Here is a 26,973-nt window from a genome sequence, read left to right as displayed (position 1 = left end):
AATTCCAGGCGGGTCACCCAGAGGTGTACCAGTAGAAAATGGTGCCTGGGGCAAGACCTTATTTTTGCGGCCTCCACACAATCTACTGTGTAGCACCCAGGCGTCAATTGACCCCTCATGTCCCTCTTGCAGATACATCCCTGGGATCACCCCGAGGCTGGTATCCCTACCTGGAGATCTCCCAGGATTTCAACTGATCTCCAGACTGCAGAGATCAGTTTCTGTGCAGAAAGCAGCTACTACTTCTCCTCTCCAAACCCTGCATGGCCCAATCTCTGTCCCCAAATCCCCAGGAACTTTCCAACCTGGAGGTGACGATCCTACGTGAGAGAGGGGCAGTGGTGGGATCCAAAAATTTTAGTAACAGGTTCCCATGGTGGTGGGATTCAAACTGTGGCGAATGCACGCAGGAAACGAATGCACGCAGGTGCAGGCTGCCACGCACGCCGGTTCACCTCCTGCTAGACTGCTTCAAGTTCTGCACGCTACTGCTGAGAGGAGGGGCGTAACTAAGGCAAAAATCACGTGGCAAAATCACCCATTAGTCACCCCCTCTCGGCACACACAAACAATTAGCAACCCACTCTCGGGAACCTGTGAGAACCTGCTGGATCCCACCTCTGGATACGTCCCTGGGATGACCCAGAGGCTGGTATCCCTACGTGGAGATCTCCTAGGATTTCAACTGATCCACGGACTGCAGAAATCAGTTTCTCTGCAGCAAGCGGCTACTACTTCTCCTCTCCAAACCCTGCATGGCCCAATCTCTGTCCCCAAACCCCAGGAACTTTCCAACCTGGAGGTGGCAATTCTATGTGAGAGACGGCCATCGGGGCTGGTCTGGGGTCCCAGTTCCCACAGGGGACGCTCCTGGAGGTCTTAGGGCACAGGTGTCAAACTCGCAGCCCTCCAGATGTTGTGGACTACAGTTCCCATCATCCCCTGCCAGCATGATGCTGGCAGGGGATGACGGGAACCGTAGTCCATAACATCTGGAGGGCCGCGAGTTTGACACCTATGTCTAGGCTGGGTGATGCCTTGGGCAGAGTCTGGAGAAGAAGGGAGGATGTTCGGAGGGGCTGCAACGCAACAGAGTCCCCCCCCCCCCCAAGCAGAAATTTCTCCAGGGGAAACAGATCTCCTGCCTCCTGGGGGATCAGTCGCAAACCCGGGCGAAGGGCAGAACTGGCAACCCCACCTGAAGCGTGCTAAAGACGCTGCAACAGAACCTTTTCGACGGCACCCGCTTCGAGACGTTTTCCCCACCAAGGTCCTGCATGCAGCATGGAACAGAGCTGGGCTCACATTCATCCCCCACTGCTTCCTCCTGAGGTTGCAGCAGCAGCAGCAGCGTGTGTGTGTGTGTCTGTGTGTGTCTGTGTGTGCGTGTGTCTGCGAAAATCTGCCCTCTTTTCCTCCCCAACAGACACGGCTCTCAGGTTGCAAGCGTGTAGAGAATCATCCCATAAAATGCACACAACAGAATTTGGTAGGGTGGGTGGGAAGGGGAGGGACATCTCCCTCTCCCCCTCCCCCCCCCCGCCCCAGGCATCCCCTGCCTAGGCGCCTTGGCAGGCAGCCGCATCACATTGTACGCTGCTTCCACCCCCCGCCCCCCCCCTTTCCCCGCCTGTGTAAAGGAGAGACCCAGGCCAGGGTTAGAGGAGGGCCGGCTGGTTCTACATCCTGGAACTGACTTGGTCAGTTTAGCGGAATGAACTCCAGTTGGACAGAGAATGCGCCCTTGCTCTTCCCTCTTGGGCAAGTGGGCTGCAGGATGCTGTGATAGTTTGAGAGGTCTACCGGGGCCAAGCAAGGAGGACACCCTTTCTTTCAAAGCTCGCTAGCTGAGGAACCTCCTTCGTCACTGAAGTATTCTTTGCTTAATTTATCTCTCCTGTTTCTCCTGTCTTACAGATTGCCCCTTCCGCACATGCAGAATAATGCACTTTCAATCCACTTTCAAGGCACTTTGCAGCTGGATTTTACTGTGCGGAACAGCAAAATCCACTTGCAAACAATTGTGAAAGTGGATTGAAAGTGCATTATTCTGCATGTGCGGAAGGGGCACCCCACTGGGGTTTCTGTCCCCCCCAAGCCCCATCCCCAAGAGTTTCCCAAGCCAGAGGTGGCAACTCTAAGGGCCACTGGAGAAACATATAGGCCCCTTCCGCCCATGAAGAATCTTGCACTTTCAATCCACTTCCACAATTATTTGAAAGTGGACTTTGCTGTTCCGCACAGTAAAACCCAGCTGCATTTAAAGTGGATTGAAAGTGCATTATTCTGCATTATTCTTACGGCAGCAGCCAGGACTTTTGTAACATGTGAATCAGCAAACCAACAACAGAAGACAGAGTGCCACATACCAACGCGTTGAGATAACAACGTGTAGCACCCAGGCTGAGGCAATTAACGTAATAGATCCAAAATATTTGGGTGCTGTGTGGTTTCCGGGCTGTATGGCCGTGTTCTAGCAACATTGTCTCCTGACGTTTCACCCGCATCTGAAGATGCTAGCCACAGATGCAGGTGAAACGTCAAGAGAGAATGCTGCTAGAACACGGCCATACAGCCCGGAAACCACACAGCACCCAAGTGATTCCAGCCATGAAAGCCTTCGACAATACAGATCCAAAATACCCTGGGGATCAGAATCCCTGTATACATTGATATTAAACAATGCAGTAAACAATTATTCATGCATAACAGAGTTCATTCAACATAATTCATTAATAAAAGTTCAATTATCGCAATGTGCCCTGCCCCTGTAGGCTCAATGAATATCCACACTAGTTACTCGATAAGGAAATTAAAAACAGTGATGAACATAAAAACTTGTGAATCAGCCTCATGATCATATGCCTGATTAATATTCAAGGACATGCAGAGATCGTTGGCAAACGGCTTTGGGAAGTCCCAAAGCATGTTAAAAGATCAGGAGACGTTATGGGAGCAATGAACGGGGAGTAAAAACCGCTGCCCCACCACAATTTAATTGGTAAAATGACCGTACACTGGCGCTTTCGGATAGATCGCGTGCATACACGCAGGCTGTACGTGCGTTTACTGTATCATGCAAATAGGGCGTCTCTGTCTCAGCTAGGACAAAATTACCGCCGTGTTTTTGACCAGCCAACTATAATTCTCATCTGGCTGGTCTTTGGTCACAAAATAGAATCCTTTTCATCTTTCTGTCATTTCCCCCCGTCTGGCAACATTCATTCTTCTAGGTCAATGGTTCCCAGCCTTTTTTCACTTACATACCCCTTGGTGATCCATTTTCCCCAAATTGCACCCTCATAGTAGCAAACCCATTACAATGCATTGTCGAAGGCGTTCACGGCTGGAATCACTAGGGTGTTGTGGGTTTTCCAGGTTGTATGGAAATACAACCTGGAAAACCCATAACACCCTAAATTGGGTGTTATGGGTCTGTTGAGGGACTGGAGTAAAGTGATAAGACCATCGTTAGATCCGAGTGATCTGGCCAATTACCGCCCCGTTTTGAATCTTTCGTTTCTGGGGAAGGTAATTGAGAGAGTGGTGTTGGAGCAGCTTCAAGGTTTTCTGGATGACGCGTGACTTGACTTCGAGTCCGGCTTCGTGCTGGGCATGGGGCGAGACTGTTCTCATTAGCCGTCACAGATGCACTCCGTATTCAATTGACCAAAGGCGGATCGGCTGCTGGTGTTGTTAGATCTCACGCAGCGTTTGATGGTAATTAGATACGACCTTTTGATACCATACGGCCTCGGAGTGGGGCTGTCCTTCAATGGATTGTCGTTTCTCAGGCGAGTCAGCAGAAGTGAAAGTGCGGGGATCAAGTACTCCTGGAAGTGCCCTTCAATGTGAATTTAATACCCAGAACTATTATCCCGCTGCTATTTAATATCTATATCGACCCTTGCTCAGCTGGTGCGAGTTTCGGGCTGGTCTGTCATCAGTATGCAGATACGCAGCTCGTTCTGTTGATGGAGAGCAGCCGCCGCTATGTAGCTCTACGAAAAGCACTGTTTGGGCGGTAAGCTGGTTGGTTAGCATGAAACAGGTTAAAACTGAATCCGTCGAGATGGAAGTCCTCTGGCAGCGTGGGGAGGAGTCTTTCCAACGCCCGGTGTAGGAGGAGCCGCGGCATTGACCCCCTCCGTCCGCCCAATATAGAGGAGTCCACCTGGATTGATCTCTGTCAATGGAGACCCAGGTGGCCCAACCAGGCTGCTTCGTCGAACCCGGCTGGCGCCCTTCCTCATCAAAGCGGACCTAGCCACGGTGATCCATGCAACGGTCATCTCAGATTGAGCTATTTCGCTCACGGGCCTGCTGCCGCTTCGCGTTTGATCGGAGAACTAAAACTGGTCCAGCATGCAGCGTAGCGTCTGCTTGCAGGTAGTGCCATAGCAGCATATTCAACCTATACCAATGCCGGCTACTGGCTCGGTGGAATTCGGATCATCTTCAAAGGTGCTGGTATTATTGACCTTTAAGGCCCTCTGGCGACCTGGGACCATGATATCGCCGAGACATCTACTTATAGTCCCTGCCGCGGCCTCTCCGATCGGTTGAGGCCAATTTACTGGTAGTCCCTATTTCGATGATACGGCACCTTCCACCGCGGGCCAGAGCTACGGCTCTGGCGATATAATGGAACACTCTTCCTCTCAACTGTCAGACCCCTGCGGACCTGGGTGAGTTCGCAGGGCCTGTAAAGAGCCGGAGTTGTTCGCGGGCCTTTGGAGGAACGACCGTGATGGTGCCGCCCGGCCCGACATCTGGGCCAATTGTCATCTCAGGCTTCAAAGCCGTCCCCTCTTTTTAGAGGAATTTTAGATTAGAATGTCGGGCGCCTTTCTCCTTTGGGGAAGGAAGGAACTACAACAGTAGATCACTGAAGCGGCTATTTATTTACTGTAATTTGTACATATTTATTAGAGCGTTGTTATGGTTATCGCTGCTTTTAATGTTTTAATTGCCTATATTGTTTATTTCCTGCTGTACACGCCCGACCCTCGGGGATAGGGCAGTATAAGGATTTTAAAAAATAAAAAATAAATAAATAATTGGGAAGTGGAATAATGTCATATAGCCCCATGCGGTCAGATCTCAGAAGCTTAGCTGGGTCACTGGGGTGTTGTGGGGTTTCCAGGACGTATGGCCGCGTTCCAGTAGCATTTTCTCCCTGGCCGTTTAAGCCTGCATCATCTGTGGCTGTGCGAATTACCATCTATGATGGTAGCGGAGCCAGCCACAGATGCAGGCGAAACGTCAGGAGAAAATGCTACTGGAACGCGGCCATACGTCCTGGAAACCCCACAACACCGCAGTGCTTCTGGCCGCGAAAGCCTTCGACGATACATTAGCTGGGTCAGTATGTGGGGACTTCCCAGGGAGATGAAGGCTGCCGCAAATCACCTCTGCTTAATCGCCTACCTTGAAAACCCCTTGCTGGGGGCACCATAAGTCGGGTGTGATGTGATGTCACTGTACACACGCGCGCGCACACACACAAAATGCTAAATATAGTCTGGCCTGACCTGTATGACCCAGACTAGACTGATCTTAGCAGATCTCAGGAGCTAAGAAGGATCGGCCCTGGTTAGCACTTGGATGCGTGACCAGCAAGGAAGTCCCGGGTCGCTACACAAAGGCAGACAGTAGCAAATCCCCCCCTGAACGTTCCCTGCCTTGAGCAACGAATGGTCTGGACTGGCTACAACATGGTCAGAGCCGTACGGCTGTTACTGCCAGGAAAATGAACAAAATATTTTCCTGAAGTCAGGTTGCCTGGCTACACTGGCTCCATGCCCGGACACGGAGACTTGTGTGGTTCAGAAGCCTCCATAAGGTTCACAGAGAATGTATATGTGTGTTTGTGCCAATGCTATAGGGTTTCCCTTGTGTTTGTGTCATTCTAGGATGTAATAAAAGCCCCTCTTAGTTGAGTTTTTTGCCTGCAGTTTAGGATTTTAGTTTAACAAGGTTCTTCAGTTAGCTTAAGGTTCTATTAGTTTTAAGTAAGCCCTGCCATAAGAACATAAGAACTAGCCTGCTGGATCAGACCAGAGTCCATCTAGTCCAGCACTCTGCTACTCGCAGTGGCCCACCAGGTGCCTTTGGGAGCTCACAGGCAGGATGTGAAAGCAATGGCCTTCTGCTGCTGCTGCTCCTGAGCACCTGGTCTGCTAAGGCATTTGTAAGCTGAGATCAAGAAAGTGCCAATAGGTATATGTCAAGTCTTGCCTATAAGTATGTGTGTTTATCCTTTAAGGTTTTTCTTAGGTTTAAGTTTAGAAATGTTGTTTTTGAAATTGGTGTCTGATGGCCAAAGCAGTGGCCAGAAAGGTCTGCTATTAAGGGACAAGGAAGTTAGTCCTGGAATTCAGTTTGGACCAACACCCAGGTAATCCCATCTTCACCAACAAAAGGGTCTTTTGACTAACAAAGGATGTCACTCTGTTTTGCTATTGGACTGTTTGAAGTTTTGCTCTCAGGATCCAGAAGCTCATTGGACTGTTCACATTCTTACTTTCAGGATCCAAGAATTCATTGGATCATTTAAACTTGTCTCTGTCTAACACTCCCAAGGAACCACCTCAGGCAAGAGGGCGCAAGCTTTTCTTCTGGGATTTGATCTCATCAGCATGTGCAAAGGGATTGTTTTCTCCCTTTGGCGTTCTAGGATATATTCTCTGTATTAGATGGAAGGAGACCGCCCCCTTCCTGGTCTTTTGCACTATGGGGGTGGGACTGCCCTACACCCCCTTTCTGGGTTACTGGGGAAATGTATAAAAAGGGCTGTGTTTCATTCTGTGGTGGGCAGTCTGGCCTGGAAAGAGCTTGAAATCACAATAAAGAACCTCTGCTCTGAAGGCAGCCTGCCTTTGCATCCACTCACTGCTGCCAAAGCTGAAATCACTCTGAAATCACTTTCTAGTTACCCCTGGCAGTGGGTAACACGGCCCTAGGGAAATGCAGTACCCCATGTCCCTGGGCACACGGCTTTTGGTCACATGGGGGGTGCCGAACGGCTTCCCCCGTGCAGGGACGTAGGAAGGGGGGGTTCTCGGGTTCAAACCACTCCCATTACATGTCCGGCTTGCTTGAAACAATGCATGGGATGGAACAGCTGGAAAGTCCTCAGTCACCGAACCCACCCCATAAAAAATCTATACCAGTGATGCCGAACCTTTTCGAGGCCGAGTGCCTGAATTGCAACCCAAAACCCACTTATTTATCCCAAAGCGCCAACAAGGCAATCTAACCTGAATGCTGAGGTTTTCGTTTAGAAAAAACTGTTGGCTCCGAGGCACGCGTTTCTCGGGAGTAAGCTTAGTGAAGCAACCATGCAACGCTTCAAATGGGTGAGTCATGATCCTAGGAGGGTTTACTCAGAAGCAAGCCCCATTGCCAGCATCCGAGCTTACTCCCAGGTAAAGGATCATGCCCAGGCCATCCTAGATGCGTGTGTGTGTGTGTGTGGGGGGGTGATTTTCCACCCCCTCCCACATAATGAACTCTGTGCGCAAGTGCTCTGAGTGCCACCTCTGGCACCCGTGCCATAGGTTCGCCGCCACTGATCTATACCTACGTCACTGCCCCCCACGTGACCAAACGGTTTGCACCTTTGGCCAGAGCAGAGGAGCTGAGCCCGGTGCATGGCCTGCAGCCGGCTCCCAGTCCCTAGGACAGTGGTGGCAAACCTATGGCACTCCAGATGTTCGTGGACTACAATTCCCATCAGCCCCTGCCAGCATGCCCAGCAGGGGCTGATGGGAATTGTAGTCCATGAACATCTGGAGTGCCATAGGTTCGCCACCACTGCCCTAGGAGCTGGTTGTAGACAGCAGAGCCCGGCGCCCTGCTCAGCTTCTTGCCCCCAGCTGGAGGCGCAAAGCTCAGCCGGAGCTCCCAGTCGTGTCTTCCCCAGCTGGGGAGGGAAGGACTGGGAGCCCCAGTAGCCCCGGCTGCTGGGCTTGGAAGAGGGGCTGCGAGTAAGCGGTGCTCCGCGGGTGGGGGTGCACCCAGAGGGGTTTTTGCCACGGGGCACCATTTGGCCCCCATACGTCTCTGAACATGGAATATGTTTGGAATATGCTGCCACAGGAGGTGGTGATGGCCACTAACCTGGATAGCTTTAAAAGGGGCTTGGACAGATTTATGGAGGAGAAGTCGATTTATGGCTACCAATCTTGATCCTCTTTGATCTGAGATTGCAAATGCCTTAACAGTCCAGGTGCTCGGGAGCAACAGCCACAGAAGGCCATTGCTTTCACATCCTACATGTGAACTCCCAAAGGCACCTGGTGGGCCACTGCGAGTAGCAGAGAGCTGGACTAGATGGACTCTGGTCTGATCCAGCTGGCTTGTTCTTATGTTCTTATGTTCTTAACATGGCTAAAGCTTGATGACGCTGAACACACCGACAAATATGGCCTTTTAAATTTTGCTTGAGCAAGTAACATAGATATTATATCAGCCCACCTGCAGATGGCTTCATGTTGCGAAACCAATCACTTGTCTGCAGACTCATCACAGGATAGAATGATAAAGAGAGGGGGTGTTGCTTTATCAATAAAAAGCGTCACAACGAAATGTTGCCCAAGCCGGACGTGTAAGATTCAACTACTACTACTACTACTACTACTACTACTACTACTACTACTACTACTACTACTACTACTACTACTACTACTACTACTCCTACTTTTTCTTTTTCTCCTCCTCCTCCTCCTCCTCCTCCTCCTCCTTCTTCAAGACCCATAATAGCCTACCTCATAAATCACAATTACGATACTCAGAAGGGTACAATGGGACACTTTTTTTCACCCTTAAAAACAGACGTGTTTCGGCCAACTGGCCTTCCCCAGTGGTCTTCAGTGGTCAAAAATAATACAGTAATACAGTGTTTAGCTACCAGATTACAAATTCCAATTATAACACTTTTTTTTATGACTGAGACCAATTGTAGAAGAGTTGTTTACACTGACCCCCAGGCCTTCCACATGAAGAAAAAGAAGAGTTTGTTTATATCTCCCCTTTCTCTCCTGTAAGGAGACTTAAAGGTGCTTACAAACTCCTTTCCCTCCCCTCCTCACCCAACAAACACCCTGTGAGGTAGGTGGGGCTGAGGGAGCTCAGAAGAACTGTGATTAGCCCAAGATCACCCAGCTGGCATGTGTTGGACAGGCTAATATGAATTGCCCAGATAAGCCTCCACAGCTCAAGCAGCAGAGCGGAGAATCAAACCTGATTTTTCCAGATTAGAGTGCACCCACTCTTAGCCACTACGCTACTGCTGCTGTTAAAGAGTACAATGCAATGTGACAATCATGCCCAATTCTGCTAATGTCATGCCCTTATATAAAGCCATGATGCGACCGCACTTGGAGTCCTGTGTTCAGTTCTGGTCGCCACATCTCAAAAAAGGATATTGAAGAGATAGAAAAAGTGCAGAGAAGGCAACGAAGATGATTGAGGGACTGGAGCACCTTCCTTATGAGGAGAGGCTATAGCGTTTGGGACTCTTTAGTTTAGAGAGGAGACGTCTGAGGGGGGATATGATTGAAGTCTATAAAATTATGCCTGGGGTAGAAAATGTTGACAGAGAGACATTTTTCTCTCTTTCTCATAATACTAGAACGAGGGGGCATCCAGTGAAAATGCTGGGGGGAAGAATTAGGACTAATAAAAGGAAACACTTCTTCACGCAACGTGTGATTGGTGTTTGGAATATGCTGCCACAGGAGGTGGTGATGGCCACTCACCTGGATAGCTTTAAAAAGGGCTTGGACAGATTTATGGAGGAGAAGTCGATTTATGGCTACCAATCTTGATCCTCTTTGATCTGAGATTGCAAATGCCTTAACAGTCCAGGTGATCGGGAGCAACAGCTGCAGAAGGCCATTGCTTTCACATCTTGCATGTGAGCTCCCAAAGGCACCTGGTGGGCCACTGCGAGTAGCAGAGAGCTGGACTAGATGGACTCTGGTCTGATCCAGCTGGCTTGTTCTTATGTTCTTATGTTCTTAATGCAAAATGTTACAATGCCTCAGTCATACAAAATTGTTTTCGTCTGCAGGAAATGAATTAGGCTGACTGCCCCTGAAAGTGGAGGTTCCACTTCGTCACCATGGTTAGCAGCCTCTCTTAGGCCTCTCCTCCATCAGTCTGTTGAATCCCCTTTGAAAGCAGCTTATGCCCGAGGTCATCGTATTGTTTTCTCTCGAGGTGAATTCCATATATGAATCGTTCGTTCGTTCAAGCCAGTGTAACCCCCATGCCCAGAATGGGTTGGCCCAGAATGGGTTGACCCAGAAAGGGGTGGAGTCTGAAGGGAAGCAGAATGCTGCAGAACTCAGAGCTCTTTGCAGAAGAACAAGGCTACCAGACTCGGACCTTGATTTCTATAAGCCCTTAACACCTTGTTAAGGTAATTGCAATATTGTTGGAAACTACTGGGAAGGTAGTTGTTGTTTTGCTGTGTTGTAAATGTTGGGGTTTATTGTTTCAGGGTTTCTTTTGTGGTTGTAATGGGTGAGAGTTCTCCTGGAGACCTTCATCATGTTGCAACCTGTTCATCAAGCCCTTGGAGTCTTCAGGAGCCAGCCAACTTGCAAAGAAGATTTGGACTTGGCAATATCAGTAGACTGTAAATAGAAGGACTTGAAATGCAACCTGAACAGGACCTTGAATTGTAACGTTAAATGTTGATGTTTTAAAAGTGTTAATTGTAAAGAAAAGTAAACCATTTTGTTGTTTAAATTTGGTTCTTTGCAACTCCTTCCAAGTACTGCCCCACAGAACCCACAAGCTGAGGTTACACCAGCAGCAGAAAGCCAGAGGTAAAATCAAAGGCACGCTCACAGGGGGTGAGTTAACGAAAGCAGATGTTGCCCTCATAGACCACACACTCTTTACTGGCAGCGCCAAGGGTCTGGCATCGTCTCCTATTTCAATGGCCGCAGGGGAATTCTGAGCATGTCCATTTGGTGCACGCCGGGCAAAGGGCGCATATGAAGTAGGAAATGGATCACAAAGGTGTGTGGAGGGGGGGGGGAAGGGGGCAAGGTGACTTAAAACATCCTTGACAAATATACATCCAACCTCTGTTTAAACACATCCAAGGACAGAACAAACCCAGCAAGGGAGGAAACCGAATCTGGCTTCAGGCCAGTATCTGGAAATAACGAAAATTAGGTACCGGACAGCATCCCTTTCCGGGAACCAGTCCCCACAATTGAAGTTAAGGGTGTAGGAAGGTGGGTGAGAATTAAGCCTGGGTTAAAACTGGCAGCCTGGGCCAAATCAAGCCTGAACTCACCCAGGAAGCCAAACTGAGCAGTGGTGGGCTCCAAAAATTTTAGTAACAGGTTCCCATGGTGGTGGGATTCAAACAGTGGCGTAGCGCCAATGGGGCTGGGCGGGGCATGATGGGGACGTGACCGGGCATTCCGGGGGCGGGGCATTAATAATTTCTCTGTTACTGTAAAACTCTTACTGTAAAGAAAAAGTTCCTAATTTCCAGCTGGTATCTTTCTGTCCATAATTTAAACTCATTCTAGCAAGTCCTATCGTCTGCTGCCCACAGAAACAACTACTTCTCCTCTAATTGACTGCCTGTCAAATACTTAATACTTTCAAATACTTAATTTTGTTTCTAGAAATCAAAAGAAGGAGACTTTCCTTAAACAAGGAACTTGACCATATTACTAAAACATGTTTTTAAAACAGCCCAACAGGGAGAATTATCCCATTTTCTACCTTCGCTAACCAGCCACATAGGAAACAACAGGACTTTATGATTTTTGGACCTAATGGGATTTCTAACGGAAAAGCAGACCCAATTAGTAACCCCCTCTCGGCACACACAAATAATTAGTAACCCACTCTCGGGAACTGGTGAGAACCTGCTGGATCCCACCTCTGAAAATTTGATCACATCCTGAGAAGGCAAGACTCGCTGGAAAAGACAATAGTGCTAGGAAAAGCCGATGGCAGCAGGAAAAGAGGAAGGACTGACGACAAAGGAAGCCGTGGACCTCGATCTGCAGCGCTGCTAACAATAGATAGTTTTGAACAGTGGTTCTCAACCTTCCTAATGCCGTGACCCTTTAATACAGTTCCTCATGTTGTGGTGACCCCCAACCAGTGGTGGGATCCAAAAATTTTAGTAACAGGTTCCCATGGTGGTGGGATTCAAACTGTGGCGTAGCGCCAATGGGCCTGGGCAGGGCACGACGGGGGCGTGGCCGGGCATTCTGGGGAGGGGGTATTCCTGGGCGGGGCTGTGGCAGGGACATAGCTGCTGTGCCAGTCCTTGGGCGGGAAATGAATGCACACAGGCGCAGGCTGCCACGCACGCCGGTGCACCTCCTGCTAGACTGCTTCCAGTTCTGCGCGCTACTGCTGAGAGGAGGGGTGTAACTAAGGCAAAAATCATGTGGTAAAATCACCAATTAGTAACCCCCTCTCGGCACACACAAATAATTAGTAACCTACTCTCAGGAACCTGTGAGAACCTGCTGGATCCCACCTCTGCCCCCAACCCTAACGTTTATCCATTTTACAGATGGAGAACACTGATGCGGAGAGTCTTAGGTGACCCCTGTGAAAGGGTCGTTCGACCCCCCAAAGGGGTCCTGATCCACAGGTTGAGAACCACTGGTTTTGAAGGACACAAATTCATGATTCTTAAGAAGCAGCAGGGGGGAATGAGGTCTGGGGCAGGGATTGGAGGGGCTGGGCGGCTGTGTAGCCCTGCTGTGCTGTGTGGCTGCCCGCTCTCCTGGCTGACTGGCACCAGGCATGAGGTAGGGACACTCAGCATGCCCACTGGCTCACCCCTCCACCAACCTCACCAGCCTGATCTACCCAAATAGCTGCACAGGACCAGACGGTTGTTTACCACAGCCTGGGTAAGTCGTTTGGGCTATTTTTGTTTGGTGTTTTGCGAGTGTGTGTGGTTGTAACGCAACTTGTGATTGGTGTTTGGAATATGCTGCCACAGGAGGTTGTGATGGCCACTCACCTGGATAGCTTTAAAAAGGGCTTGGACAGATTTATGGAGGAGAAGTCGATCTCTGGCTACCAATCTTGATCCTCCTTGATCTGAGGTTGCAAATGCCTTAACAGACCAGGTGCTCGGGAGCAGCAGCAGCAGCAGCAGGCCGTTGCTTTCACATCCTGCATGTGAGCTCCCAAAGAGGAGGCACCCTAGGTGTTGGAGCCCTTTCTGCAGTAGCAGAAGCTTCAGACCTAGATGGACTCTGGTCTGATCCAGCTGGCTCCTTCTTACGTTCTTAAAGATCGTCAAGTTACAGATGACTTCTGCTAACCCCAGAGATGGTTTGCTATTGCCTTCCTCTACACGAGCTCGGAGCATTTGAAGAGAACTGTGACCAGTCCAAGGTCACCCAGAATACTTCATGTGGAGGGGCAGGAATCGAACCCAGATCTCCAGGATAGAGTCTCTGAACCGTCACACCATGCTGGCTCGGGATGGAATAAACTGGCTGGGGATGGCTTCCTCCGTAATTTTTGCCCAGAGCCCAATAATCATTCAGACTGCCCATGCTGGTTAGAAAGGGGGAATTCGGGACCGTTATTTCCCTATAAGGGAAGCTCAACCTCCCTCTGAGAATGCCTGTTCCATGAATAGAGTAAGTGCGCCCAAAACAGCTAGCCAAATACAGATCAAAGAATCACGTGACGCACGTGTGCTACACAGTGGCTTGTGTATATTACAAATATAATTTACAGTGTATAACCATACATAAAATGCAATTGCTATTAACAAATATCTGTAATGAAAGTAAAGATTTGTTAATAGCAATTGCATTTTCTTATCGATTACTACTGTAAGAAATATATTGTAATCATGCACTAAGCTTCCACTGTGCAATACCTTATCGTCCAACGTCGATTCAATGATCTGTATGACAACTATCTATGCCATCCTTGAAGAAGAAGAAGAAGAAGAGTTTGGATTTATATCCCCCCTTTCTCTCCTGCAGGAGTCTCAAAGGGGCTGACAATCTCCTTGCCCTTCCCCCCTCACAACAAACACCCTGTGAGGTAGTTGGGGCTGAGAGAGCTCCGAGAAGCTGTGACTAGCCCAAGGTCACCCGGCTGGCGTGTGTGGGAGTGTACAGGCTAATCTGAATTCCCCAGATAAGCCTCCACAGCTCAGGCGGCAGAGCGGGGAATCAAACCCGGTTCCTCCAGATTAGATACATGAGCTCTTAACCTCCTATGCCACTGCTGCTCCCTTGGAGACATGGAGAGAAGGATAGAGGGGCTGTCACCAAATAACCCTTTCAAAAGGCCATTTGCCTGGCTTAGAAGCAGCCGGAAATGTGACATTCCGTTGGCTCGGCCAGCCAGACTGTTCAGACCCTGCAATCCAACACGGGTCCCCAGCACCAACCCCATTCCTTTCTCCCACCCTCCCTGCTACTGGATCTTCTCCAAAACCTTAGCTGCCCCCGACAAGGAACATCTGGGCCAGCTGTTGCGGATCTCAGCACAGCTGTCAAGAGCTTAATGAGAAAATGCCCCCTGTCCGCTTTGCTCTTGAGTTCAGCGCCCTTTTCATCTTGACCCTGCCCCCCCCCGGCTTGCTGTATCCCACCCAGCCTCCCCCCGGACATGCAAATGGATTCCTGCGCATCCCTCCCAGCAGAAACACACATGCCGGCCCACTCACACTCTTCAGCCACGGCCGTCTGTCCTCTCCCACCCACAAGAGCTTACCTGGCAGGTTTTCGCAGTGCCAGGGATGGTGTGGGAAGCCGCTGGGGGAGATCTCTGCCGTCTGCCAGTAGCCCTGCAGAAACATTCACAGAGAGTCACCCTACAGCACCCCAGGGGGGCAGCCCCCATAGCCTGGACTTGTAACCCCCATGCTCAGAATGGGCTGACCCAGAAAGGGGTGGAGACTCAAAGCAGCAAGAGGCTGCAGAGCTCATGTAGTTTGAAGGAGACGAGGCTACCAGACTCGGACCTTGGTTTGTATAAGCCCTGAACACCTTGTTAAGGTAACTGCAATGTTGTTGGGAACTAGTGGGAAGGTAGTTGTTTGTTTTTGCTAGGTTGTAAATGTTGGAGTTTATTGTTTCAGGGTTTCTTTTTTATGTTTGTAATGGGTGAGAGTTCTCCTGGAAACCTTCATCATGTTGAATCCTGTTCACCAAGCCCTTGGAGTCTTCAGGAGCCAACCCACTTGCAAAGAAGAATTGGACTTGGCAGTATCAGTGGACTTGAAAATGCAACCTGAACAGCAGGGGCGTACCTAGGCAAGCTGGCGCCCGGGGACAAAACCTGAGTTTGGTGCCCTCCCACCCGGCGTATGGGCGGCCACCCTCCCCCACCATGACCAAACAATGATTTTTTGTACCAGCTCACAAACACCTCCCACTTCCATCAAAACATACATGGCTCTCTCCCCACCAACTCTTTTCCTAATTTCCTAATCACAACAACCCTATGAGGTTGGCTATTGTTGGCTATTAGACTTATCAAACTATCATATCTCCATAACATATATATATCTCCACTTTAAATCCAATTCATGCCACAATTTATTACAATTTATTACAAGACAACCTTCTCTCAAGTCAAGCGTTCGGGAAGTACAACGGAGCGGATTGAAATATATACAACTGAAAATGATGAGAAATTTGACTGCCCTTGAATTGGGATGGTATTTATAAGTAATTCAAGCCACCAATCCAGGATTTTCATTAATTGTTATGAACTTGTATTACAGTCACAATGGGTGACAATGACGCAATAATATTTACAAGATTGGGTGTAAATGGGAAATTCTCACAATGGAGAGATGTAAGGAGTGGTGTCCCCCAAGGATCCGTTTTGGGACCAGTGCTCTTTAACCTATTCATAAATGACCTGGAAGTAGGGGTAGGTAGCGTGGTGGCCAAGTTTGCAGATGATACTAAATTATGCAGTGTGGTGAAGAACGCGCAAAGGATTCGCGAAGAGCTTGGCGGGACCTTGATAAGTTGGGAATTGAGTGGGCTTCCAGAAATGGCAAATGCAGTTCAATGTAGCAAAATGTAAAGTGATGCACATAGGGGCAATATGTTTGGAATATGCTGCCACAGGAGGTGGTGATGGCCACTAACCTGGATAGCTTTAAAAGGGGCTTGGACAGATTGATGGAGCAGAAGTTGATTTATGGCTACCAATCTTGATCCTCTTTGATCTGAGATTGCAAATGCCTTAACAGACCAGGTGCTCGGGAGCAACAGCCGCAGAAGGCCATTGCTTTCACATCCTGCATGCTGAGCTCCCAATGGCACTAACCTGGTGGGGCTTTTCTGCCTGCGCAGTAGCAGAAAGGCACTGAGGAACATTAGATGGACTCTGGTCTGATCCAGCTGGCTTGTTCTTATGTTCTTAAGATTATGGACATTGTTGGTTTAACAAATACATGATTATGGACTTGAGAGAAGGTTGTCTTGTAATAAATTGTGGCATGAATTGGATTTCAAGTGGAGATATATATGTGTTATGGAGATATAATAGTTTGATAAGTCTAATAGCCAACCATTTGGCATACTTTACAAGTAACTAACAGGTAATATAAATTGCTTGAGCCAGCACCTATGTGCCACGCGTGTTTGTGAATCTTATATTGTTTTGAACGTTGCAAAAACGACCAGACCACGGCCACGTAGACACCCAAAACAGCCAGTCAATTCCGGCCGTGAAAGCCTTCGACACGGCATCCTGCAAACTCAGTGTCGCAAAGCGTATGGGGAGCGGAGCGGAGAGACTCACCAAGAATTTGCTGCTCCTGTCTCCAGACAAACTGGCAAAGGTGATCTGCAGATCGAGGGGCAGGATGAGGCTGAGGACCTCTTCCCCACCGACCTTCTCAAAGACGACAGGCTCCTGGCAGTCCACAAAGAGGGAGATGCGGTGAGGCTCCAGGTTGAGGGCCAGCCGGACCCAGCGGCCACGGGCGAAGGGGTTGCTGCCGGGGAAGACCAAGGAAGCAGGTTCCATGTTGTGCACGGCGCGGTAGTCCAGTCGGAGGTGATCTGCCCGGGTGCTGGAGACCAATTGCAGCAGCGGGCGCCCATCTCGCTTGGTGGCGGCTGGAGAAACCAGAGAGACGAGGGTGCCTTCCGAGCCACGGCTCTGGCGGGCCACGAAATGGAACCCCAGAGCGGCTTGCACCGTGGAGAGCAGGTAGACGGAGTAGTCCCAGGGGAGGGTCAGGTGGGGCACCCTTTGGCGGAACTTCCAAGCGGGCATTCCTGGATCGGGGCCCTTGGCCTTGGTGACGCCCTCGACGGAGCGGGTGATGTTGAGGGCCTCCAGAAGGTCAATCACTGCAAATCCAACAGAACAGGAGGGACGGAAGCGTGAGACAGTGGTTAGAGACACAGGTTTGAACCTGCACTCAGTCATGGAAGATCTTGGGGTGACCTTTGGCCAGTCACACACGTTCAGCCTGCTCTACCTCACAATAACAATGAGAATGGTGTACGCTGCTGAGAAGAAAGGTGGGGTATAAATCAAGCCGAAAAAGGAGGAAGGCATGGGCTGAAATCGGTATTTCCCAAGAAACAGACTGAGTGACCTTGTGCCAGTAATTCTCTGTTTGGGCCCACCTGACAAGGTTGTTGTGCAGATAAAATGGAGGGGTAGAAGAACCCTGGATGTCATCCTAAATTCTTTGGAGAACAGGCAGGATAAAAAAGGAATTCATTTGCTCCAGACTAAAATAATGTCCTGTGACTGAGGCATTGGAAGATGTTGCCCTGGCAGAATTGGGCATGATTGGCACATTAAGAACGTAAGAACATAAGAACAAGCCAGCTGGATCAGACCAGAGTCCATCTAGTCCAGCTCTCTGCTACTCGCAGTGGCCCACCAGGTGCCTTTGGGAGCTCACATGTAGGATGTGAACGCAATGGCCTTCTGCGGCTGTTGCTCCCGAGCACCTGGACTGTTAAGGCATTTGCAATCTCAGATCAAAGAGGATCAAGATTGGGAGCCATAGATCGACTTCTCCTCCATAAATCTGTCCAAGCCCCTTTTAAAGCTATCCAGGTGAGTGGCCACCACCACCTCCTGTGGCAGCCTATTCCAAACACCAATCACACGTTGCGTGAAGAAGTGTTTCCTTTTATTAGTCCTAATTCTTCCCCCCAGCATTTTCAATGAATGCCCCCTGGTTCTAGTATTGGGAGAAAGAGAGAAACATTTTTCTCTGTCCACATTTTCTACCCCAGGCATAATTTTATAGACTTCAATCATATCCCCCCTCAGACGTCTCCTCTCCAAACTCCAAACATTGTATTATACTCTTCAAGAGGATGTGACTTTGTGTGAAAGACCCAGGTGTCAATTTAAACAACTTTCTAACAATTGATCTCAGTCATAAAAAAAGGCATTATAATTGCAATTTGTAGTGTGGTACCTAAACACTATATCACAGTATTACTCGTGACCACTGGGGAAGGCCAGTTGGCCAAAATGTGTTCTTTTTAAGTGTCAAAAAAGTTTCACATCGGACACTTCTGGGTACTGTAATTGTGATGTTGTGTGCATAAGGTAGGCTATTGTGGGTCTTTTTTTACAAGTGTGGATGATTTTAGATCTGTAATAAACACATACATGTTTTTGATACTTAGTAGTTTTATATTTAGTGGCCCCTGAAACAATTTCCTAATTTTTTTAGGTACTTAATTCCAGTTTTGTAGGGTTAAGCTTGCCTGCCCCCTATTGATTGCAAATAAGCCCCCCTGTTGCATTTCTGCCTACCAACCAGCTTTTGAAGAAGAAGAAGAAGAAGAAGAAGAAGAAGAAGAAGAAGAAGAAGAAGAAGAAGAAGAAGAAGAAGAAGAAGAAGAAGAAGAAGAAGAGGAGGAGGAGGAGGAGGAGGAGATTGGATTTATACCCCACCTTTCTCTCCTGTAAGGAGACTCAAGGTGACTTAGAAGCTCTTTTCCCTTCCTCTCCCCAGAAGAAGAAGAAGAAGAAGAAGAAGAAGAAGAAGAAGAAGAAGAAGAAGAAGAAGAAGAAGAAGAAGAAGAAGAAGAAGAGTTTGGATTTATATCCCCCTTTCTCTCCTGCAGGAGACTCAAAGCGGCTGACAATCTCCTTGCCCTTCCCCCCTCACAACAAACACCCTGTGAAGTAGGTGGGGCTGAGAGAGCTCCGAGAAGCTGTGACTAGCCCAAGGTCCCCCAGCTGGTGTGTTTGGGAGTGCACAGGCTAATCTGAATTCCCCAGATAAGCCTCCACAGCTCAAGTGGCAGAGCTGGGAATCAAACCCGGTTCCTCCAGATCAGATACATGAGCTCTTAACCTCCTACGCCACTGCTGCTCCTAGTCCCAGGGGAAGACCCTGAAACAATGACCAATAAAAGTGGGAACCCCAGATGGTGGGTGGGGGGGGGGAGGGTGAGAGAGGGAGATTCTCTGATTCCACTGATAAGAATCTTTTCGTGCAGAGAATCTTTTTTGATAAGGAGGGGCTGCTCTCTCCATGGTAGCCCTGATTGAAAGAAGCAAACCTCTTGCTAAGGGACTCATGGCCTGCATGGAATCCTACAACGCAAAAGGATAGAGTAGGGGTTAGGGCAGGAATCCCAATCAGTTTTATGGGGGCAGGGGCCAGATGTGGCCCGCAGCTGAGCATATATCCCTCCCCCCGCCCCGTCTGCCTTTCCAGGGGCTGTACAAGCATCCTCCCCCTGCGCACATTCCATCTTTCCCATCTCTCCCCCACCCCCTGTCTGAAGTACCACCAGCTGGACTTAATTAAACTGGATTTCAGAGGGGTTTTCTGGGAAAGGGGCCCAGACAATGGGCTGGCTGTTTGTCCAGTTTTTAAAACAAAAGGGAGCGTCCCGTTTTGCATGGCTTTCCACGGCTTGACACCGTCCGGCGGACGTCCGGCCACGGACCTTGGCCTGGTTTGACTTATGAATGTGGGAACTGAACGGAAGCCTCATTTCTGCCCAGCACGTCTACAGTTGGATTTTGAGCCCCCTTTTTACACCCACTGATACAAACCCCGTCCACTTTTTACAGGGCAAGTATGTCTGCTACACCAGGGTTACTTGATAGAAAAAGTGCAGAGAAGGGCAACGAGGATGATTGAGGGACTGGAGCACCTTCCTTATGAGGAGAGGCTGCAGCGTTTGGGACTCTTTAGTTTGGAGAGGAGGCGGCTGAGGGGGGATAGGATTGAAGTCTATAAAATGATGCATGGGGTAGAAAATGTGGACAGAGAGAAATTTTTCTCTCTTTCTCACAATACTAGAACCAGGGGGCATCCATTGAAAATGCTGGGGGGAAGAATTAGGACTAATCAAAGGAAACACTTCTTCACGCAACGTGTGATTGGTGTTTGGAATATGCTGCCACAGGAGGTGGTGATGGCCACTAACCTGGATAGCTTTAAAAAGGGCTTGGACAGATTTATGGAGGAGAAGTCGATCTCTGGCTACCAATCTTGATCCTCCTTGATCTGAGGTTGCAAATGCCTTAGCAGACCAGGTGCTCAGGAGCAGCAGCAGCAGCAGCAGCAGCAGGCCATTGCTTTCACCTCCTGCCTGTGAGCTCCCAAAGGCACCTGGTGGGCCACTGTGAGTAGCAGAGAGCTGGACTAGATGGATTCTGGTCTGATCCAGCTGGCTTGTTCTTATGTTCTTATGTTCTTACTCATCAGAAACATGAGAAATGTGTGTGCGTGTGATTGTGTGTGTGTGATCTTAGGGTTGACAACTCTGGAGATTTTGGGGGTGGAGCCAGGGGAGGGTGGGGTTTCAGCAGGGGGAGGGAACTCATCTGCATACAATATCATTGAGCCCACCTTCCAAATCAGCCATTGGCTTCAAGGGAGCTGACCCGCTGTTGTCTGGAGATCAGCTGTAGTTCTGGGAGATCTCCAGCCACCACCAGGAGGTTGGTAAGCCTGTAACCACTCTGACCTGGAAGTGGGCGGAGCAATTCAGGAAGATGTTTCCAGTTACATTTTGTAAGCATGTTACTCTCGAAGTGGGAAGCTGGGCCCAGAAGGGGTGGGACACAGTGGCTTAGCTTGCATGGGATGGGGTGGGGATAGGCGCCCCGGGTGGCTGCTGTTGGGGTCATGGGGGGTGGTGGAAAATCACCCCCGTACCCCTCCTCCTTCCCCCTCGCCATGTCCTGCAAGGCCCCACCACCGGCTAAGGTGTGTGTGTGGGGGGGCGCGGGGACCTATAGGGGGCGGGCGGAAAACTTGGAATCTGCCCGGGCTTCACTTTCCCAAGCTATGCCCGTGGTGGGGCAGCATATTAAATCATGATGATGATGATGATGATGATGATGATGATGATGATGAGGAGGAGGAGGAGGAGGAGGAGGGGGAGGAGGGGGAGGAGGGGGAGGAGGATGGGATCTGCACAAATACTACGCCAATACATTACAGCATCCTAGGGCTCTGGGTGAGGCTGAAATTGTAATGAAAGGCCAACAGCCAGCTAAAGATCTGGCAGCTTTGATATTGAACAAAATTTAATAATAATAATAATACCGGAGTGCTGTGTGGTTTCCGGGCTGTATGGCCGTGTTCTAGCAGCATTCCCTCCTGACGTTTCGCCTGCATCTGTGGCTGGCATCTTATGAAGGAAAGGAAAGCAAGTGTATATATACCTGTGAGGTCAATAGGTGAGGCCATCTGGCCTCACAGTATATATACTCCACTTGCTTTCCTTTCCTACATCAGATCCTCTGAAGATGCCAGCCACAGATGCAGGCGAAACGTCAGGAGAGAATGCTGCTAGAACACGGCCATACAGCCCAGAAACCACACAGCACTCCAGTGATTCCGGCCGTGAAAGCCTTCGACGATACAATAATTATACCAAAAATAATAATGGAAGTGAAGAACGGATATTTACTGAAAGCCCAGAGAACCAAACAGGAAACAGGAAAAAATCTGATTAAAATGAGGACTGAAAGCTGGCACAACAAAGCACTGCATGGCCAATTTCTGGAGAAGATCAAGGTCATTGAAAAGACCTGGCTGTGGTTAACAACTGGAATTCTGAAAAAGGAAACTGAATCCCTGATTTTAGCTGCTCAAGAGCAGGTGATAAGGACAAATATGATCAAGGCCAGAATCAAAAAATACTCAGAGGATGCAAAGTGCAGATTGTGCAAGGAAGCCGATGAAACTGTAGATTACGTACTCAGCTGCTGCAAAGAGGTCTCCCAGACTGAGTACATACAGAGGCATAACTCAGTGGCCAAGATGATCCATGGGAATGTGTGCAGGAATTACAACCTCAGGACAGCTAAGAACTGGTGGGGACATTGTCCAGAGAAAGTCATGGAAAATGAGAAGGTCAAGATCTTGTGGGACCTTCAAATCCAAATGGACGAAGTATTGGCACATCATATACCGACATCATAGTGATGGAGGACAAGAAAGTGACCATCATCAACATAACAGTACCTGGTGACAACAGGGTTGTCGAAAAAGAACACGAGAAGGTCACTAGATACCGCGATTTGAAAATCGAGGTTCAGCGTCTATGGCACAAACCAGCTGAGGTCGTCCCAGTGGTAATCGGCACGCTGGGCGCCATCCCGAAAACACTAGCGCAGCACTTGAAACATCTTCGAATTGACAAAATTAACATCTGTCAGATTCAGAAGGCAGCCCTGCTGGGATTCGCACGAATACTACGCCGATACGTTACAACTTCCTAGGCCTCTGGACGAGGCTTGAATTGTAATGAAAGGCCAACAACCAGCTAAAGAACTGGCAGCTGTGATATTAAACAATAATACTAATGATACTCTGAAGATGCCAGCCACAGATGCAGGTGAAATGTCAGATTGCTGCTAGAACACGGCCATACAGCCCGGAAACCACACAGCACCCCAATAATACTAATAAACTGCCCCCCTCAAAGTTGAAGGCTTTCATAGCTATAATCAACTGGTTGTTGTGGGCTATGTGGCCGTGGTCTGGTAGTTTTCCCTCTTAACATTTCACCTGCATCTACGGCTGGCTTCTTCAGAGGAAGGTCACGGTGAGATGTGTTCCTCTCCAAAAACTACCAGACTCACGGTCACACAGCCTGGAAAACCCACAATAGCCTGTCCTCCAAAAACGTGAAAGAAGCTGTCGTGCGTAGCTTAGGGTTGTGACGGAAAAGCAGAGTTGGGATCCTTGTCTTTTCCAGCTCATCATGCATTAGCCAGCCTCCGTCGATCAGGGAAACGGATTCTCCAGTTTTCTCACAGGCTACAGGACGCTGACTCACACAGAGAAGCAACGGGGTATGCTTTTGAGCATGTGCTCAACCCAACAGGGAATGCTTCCGAGCATGCCTTACCTTTGCTGCTAAGCCATTGAAGAGTCTTGAAAGATTTAGCAATCAATGGGTCCTGCCTTTACTGGTGGGCCTGTGAGGGAGAGTCTGGGGCAAGAGCCTTCTTTCTGCCATGGGCTAAAGGGTCTAACTGCATTTCATAGCATTTCTTCTTCCTGGCCATGCAGTTTGGGCCTACCAGGTGCCCAACGCCTCTTGGCAAATCCTCAGCAGCTATCTGCGCTTCCTGCTGCCAAACAGGTTTCTGCAAAACTTGGGCATTTGTTTACACCAACAGAAGCAAGCAGTATGAAAGAAACCATGAAAATGAACAGAATTTGGCTGCCAGTGTTGAAAAACTCTAGAATCAAGACAGTGACTGATCAGCTCCACACAAACACAGGACAACTATAGACTATAGCACTCAAAGGGAACAAAGACCAGGATACTTTTATTCAGATCCATTCACCTATTGACCTTGCTAGCTTCATTGTTACTCCCATGCTACAGACTTCTCTGTGACTCACATTCCATGCTACTCTATTCAGATGGCCTCACCTTTTCACCTCACAGTATATATACTCCACTTGCTTTCCATTCCTACCATCAGATCCTCTGAAGATGCCAGCCACAGATGCAGGCGAAACGTCAGGAGAGAATGCTGCTAGAACACGGCCATACAGCCCGGAAACCACACAGCACCCCAGTGATTCCAGCCGTGAAAGCCTTCAACAATACATAGTATGAAAGCAATCATTTAGCTCAGGAAATCTCGCTTTCTGTGTTTGGTGAGAAGTAATTCAGACAAACCCTGACCTTGGTAGCCCGAGGCTAGCCTGAGCTCACCATGTCTCAGAAGCTAAGGAGGGTCAGCCAGCCCCGGTGAGGACTTGGACGAGAGACCACCAAAGAAGTCAAGGGTGGCTATGTAGAGGCAGGCAGTGGCAAAACCACTTCTGAATGTCTCTTGCCTTGACCTCTATGGCTAAGGTGACCAGATTGTCACCTTTGTAAATCAGGACCCGGGCGGGCGGCCGCGCGCGCGTAGCTGCAGGAGCGCACTGCCTTCTGGGGTGATCCCGTTTTCTGCCCTGTGACAGGGCGGGAACCGGGGGCACCCCAGAAGGCAGCGCGCTCCTGCGGTCGCGTGCACGGGCTGCTGCCTTCCAAAAATCGGGACGGTTCAAAAAACCCGCAGGACGCGGGACAAATTGTTTTAAGGAGGGACTGTCCCGCCAAAAGCGGGATGTCTGGTCACCATATCTATGGCCCAAGCTAACCTGATTTTGTCAGGCCTTGGAAAAGATGCAGGGTTGGCCCTGGTTAGCCCCTGGATGGGAGGGCAGAAAGTGAATCCAGGGTTGCTACGCAACAGCAAATCACCTCTGAACACCTTTTCCCTTGAAAACACTGCAATGTCACCATCAGTCAGCTGTAACTTGACACTGTTCGGCCAGCAACTAAACTAACACTTAAAACTAAACAAGAATCCAGTGGTACCTTAAGCACGGTGCACTGGTTAGGAGTGGCGGATTCTGATCTGGAGAACCAAGTTCGATTCCCCACTCCTTGACGTGAACGGGGGACTCTAATGTGGTGAACCGGATTTGTTCCCCTGCTCTTCCACATGAAGCCTGCTGGGCGACTCTGGACCGGTCACAGTTCCCTCCAAACACTCTCAGCCCCACCTGCCTCATATGGGGTCTGTTGTGGGGAGGGGAAGGGAAGGAGTTTGTAATTCCCTTTGAGACTCCTTGCAGTCGAGGAAAGCGGGGCATCAATCAAAACCGTTTTCTTGCAGACTGACACGCTTTTACTGCAGGAGGACAGAGTGTTTTTCACTTCTGGTGGGGTATCCATTCTAATGATCCCCTCTTTTCCATTCAAACATAAGAACATACGAACAAGCCAGCAGGATCAGACCAGAGTCCATCTAGTCCAGCTCTCTGCTACTCGCAGTGGCCCACCAGGTGCCTTTGGGAGCTCATGTGCAGGAGGTGAAAGCAAGGGCCTTCTGCTGCTGCTGCTGCTGCTGCTCCCGAGCACCTGGTCTGCTAAAGGCATTTGCAATTTGAGATCAAGGAGGATCAAGATTGGGAGCCAGAGATCGACTTCTCCTCCATAAATCTGTCCAAGCCCCTTTTAAAGCTATCCAGGTGAGTGGCCATCACCCCCTCCTGTGGCAGCATATTCCAAACACCAATCACACGTTGCGTGAAGAAGTGTTTCCTTTGATTAGTCCTAATTCTTCCCCCCAGCATTTTCAATGGATGCCCCCTGGTTCTAGTATTGTGAGAAAGAGAGAAAAATTTCTCTCTGTCCACATTTTCTACCCCAGGCATAATTCTATAGACTTCAATCCTATCCCCCCTCAGCCGCCTCCTCTCCAAACTAAAGAGTCCCAAACGCTGCAGCCTCTCCTCATAGGGAAGGTGCTCCAGTCCCTCAATCGTCCTCGTTGCCCTTCTCTGCACTTTTTCTTGCCGCTGCTGTGCCCAAGAAAGAGCTCTGTGCTACCCAGAGGTCTGCACAGGCTTCCCATCCAATCAAAGCGCAGCTAGTCGGCTTATCGCCCATCCCTGGCGCCAACACAACCGTTCTCTTGTTCCGCAAGCTGAAAGAGAGGTGCCCGGGCACCCACTTGTCATGCTCACTCACCATTGTCACCGTAATAGTTCAGCTCCGCCTCGTCCCCGGGAGGGCTCTGCCCCACGCAGTGGACCGCCAGGGCTGCCCACTGAGCCACGTAGAGCTGCCACCACCCCTGCATGTCCCCAGAGCTGCAGGGCAGCCAAATTCATTGGAAGCTGAGCCCCGGGGAAGGAAGATGGAAGCTCTTCTCCAGTCTGGCAAAGTTTGCAGCGCCTGAAGTGTGGGTGGCAGCTGATCTCCGAAACATCCGCGAGGGGCGGCCGAGTCTAGCCAGATGTGTGTGTGTGTGTGTGTGTGTGTAAGGGTTGGTTCTGGGGAAGCAGTCTACGCTGGAGCAAAGAAGAGGAGGGAAGAGGCAAGAGTCAGCATCTCAGAGGCCCCGGGAAGAGTTCAAGAGGGCTTTCTTTCTTGGGCTCTGCAGGGCTTGGATGCAAACTCCCCCCCAACTCAAAGAGCTCCAGGGTTGAGGGGGATGCTGTGGCCGGAGCCACCTCTGGAGGGATCTGAGCGAAAACCAGTGGCGGATCCGGGCTGCGGATTAGATGCAGCAGAGAGGAAACAGGGAAGTTTATTGTATTGTCGAAGGCTTTCACGGCCGGAATCACTGGGGGGCTGTGCGGTTTCCGGGCTGTCTGGCCGTGTTCTAGCAGCATTCTCTCCTGACGTTTCGCTTGCATCTGTGGCTGGCATCTTCAGAGGATCCTCAGGAATTGACGCCCAGGAAGTTGGGTCACAGATCCTCTGAAGATGCCAGCCACAGATGCAGGCGGAACGTCAGGAGAGAATGCTGCTAGAACACGGCCAGACAGCCCGGAAACCACACAGCACCCCAAGGGAAGTTTATTGTCTTCCCAGGATGGAAAGAATCTCTTGTTGCTTGGTGAGGACGGACAAAGGCGGGAATGGGTCTTGCGGCGACCGGCAAACGGATTGCGGCAGGAGCTAGGGTTGCCAGCTCTTGGTTGGGAAATTCCTG

At 49.7% G+C, this 26,973-nt stretch overlaps 1 protein-coding gene across 1 annotated transcript in view; it reads right to left on the bottom strand.

The window, feature by feature from the left end:
• The window catches only part of LOC125435269 (kielin cysteine rich BMP regulator), a 124,244-nt gene extending 97,818 nt beyond the window's left edge, over window positions 1-26,426 (bottom strand). Inside the window, exons 1-3 of the mRNA XM_048501460.1 lie at window positions 26,004-26,426; window positions 16,801-17,357; window positions 14,752-14,824 (exon numbers count right to left, since the gene is read on the bottom strand). Of these exons, the coding sequence (XP_048357417.1) occupies window positions 14,752-14,824; window positions 16,801-17,357; window positions 26,004-26,115 (742 nt within the window). The 5' untranslated portion in view covers window positions 26,116-26,426. The remainder of the gene's footprint in view (window positions 1-14,751; window positions 14,825-16,800; window positions 17,358-26,003) is intronic.
• Between the last annotated feature and the right edge of the window lie 547 nt (window positions 26,427-26,973).

Source organism: Sphaerodactylus townsendi, linkage group LG06 (genome assembly GCF_021028975.2).
Source record: "Sphaerodactylus townsendi isolate TG3544 linkage group LG06, MPM_Stown_v2.3, whole genome shotgun sequence".
Lineage (NCBI taxonomy): Eukaryota > Metazoa > Chordata > Lepidosauria > Squamata > Sphaerodactylidae > Sphaerodactylus > Sphaerodactylus townsendi.
This window is presented reverse-complemented; position numbering and strand designations above follow the sequence as displayed.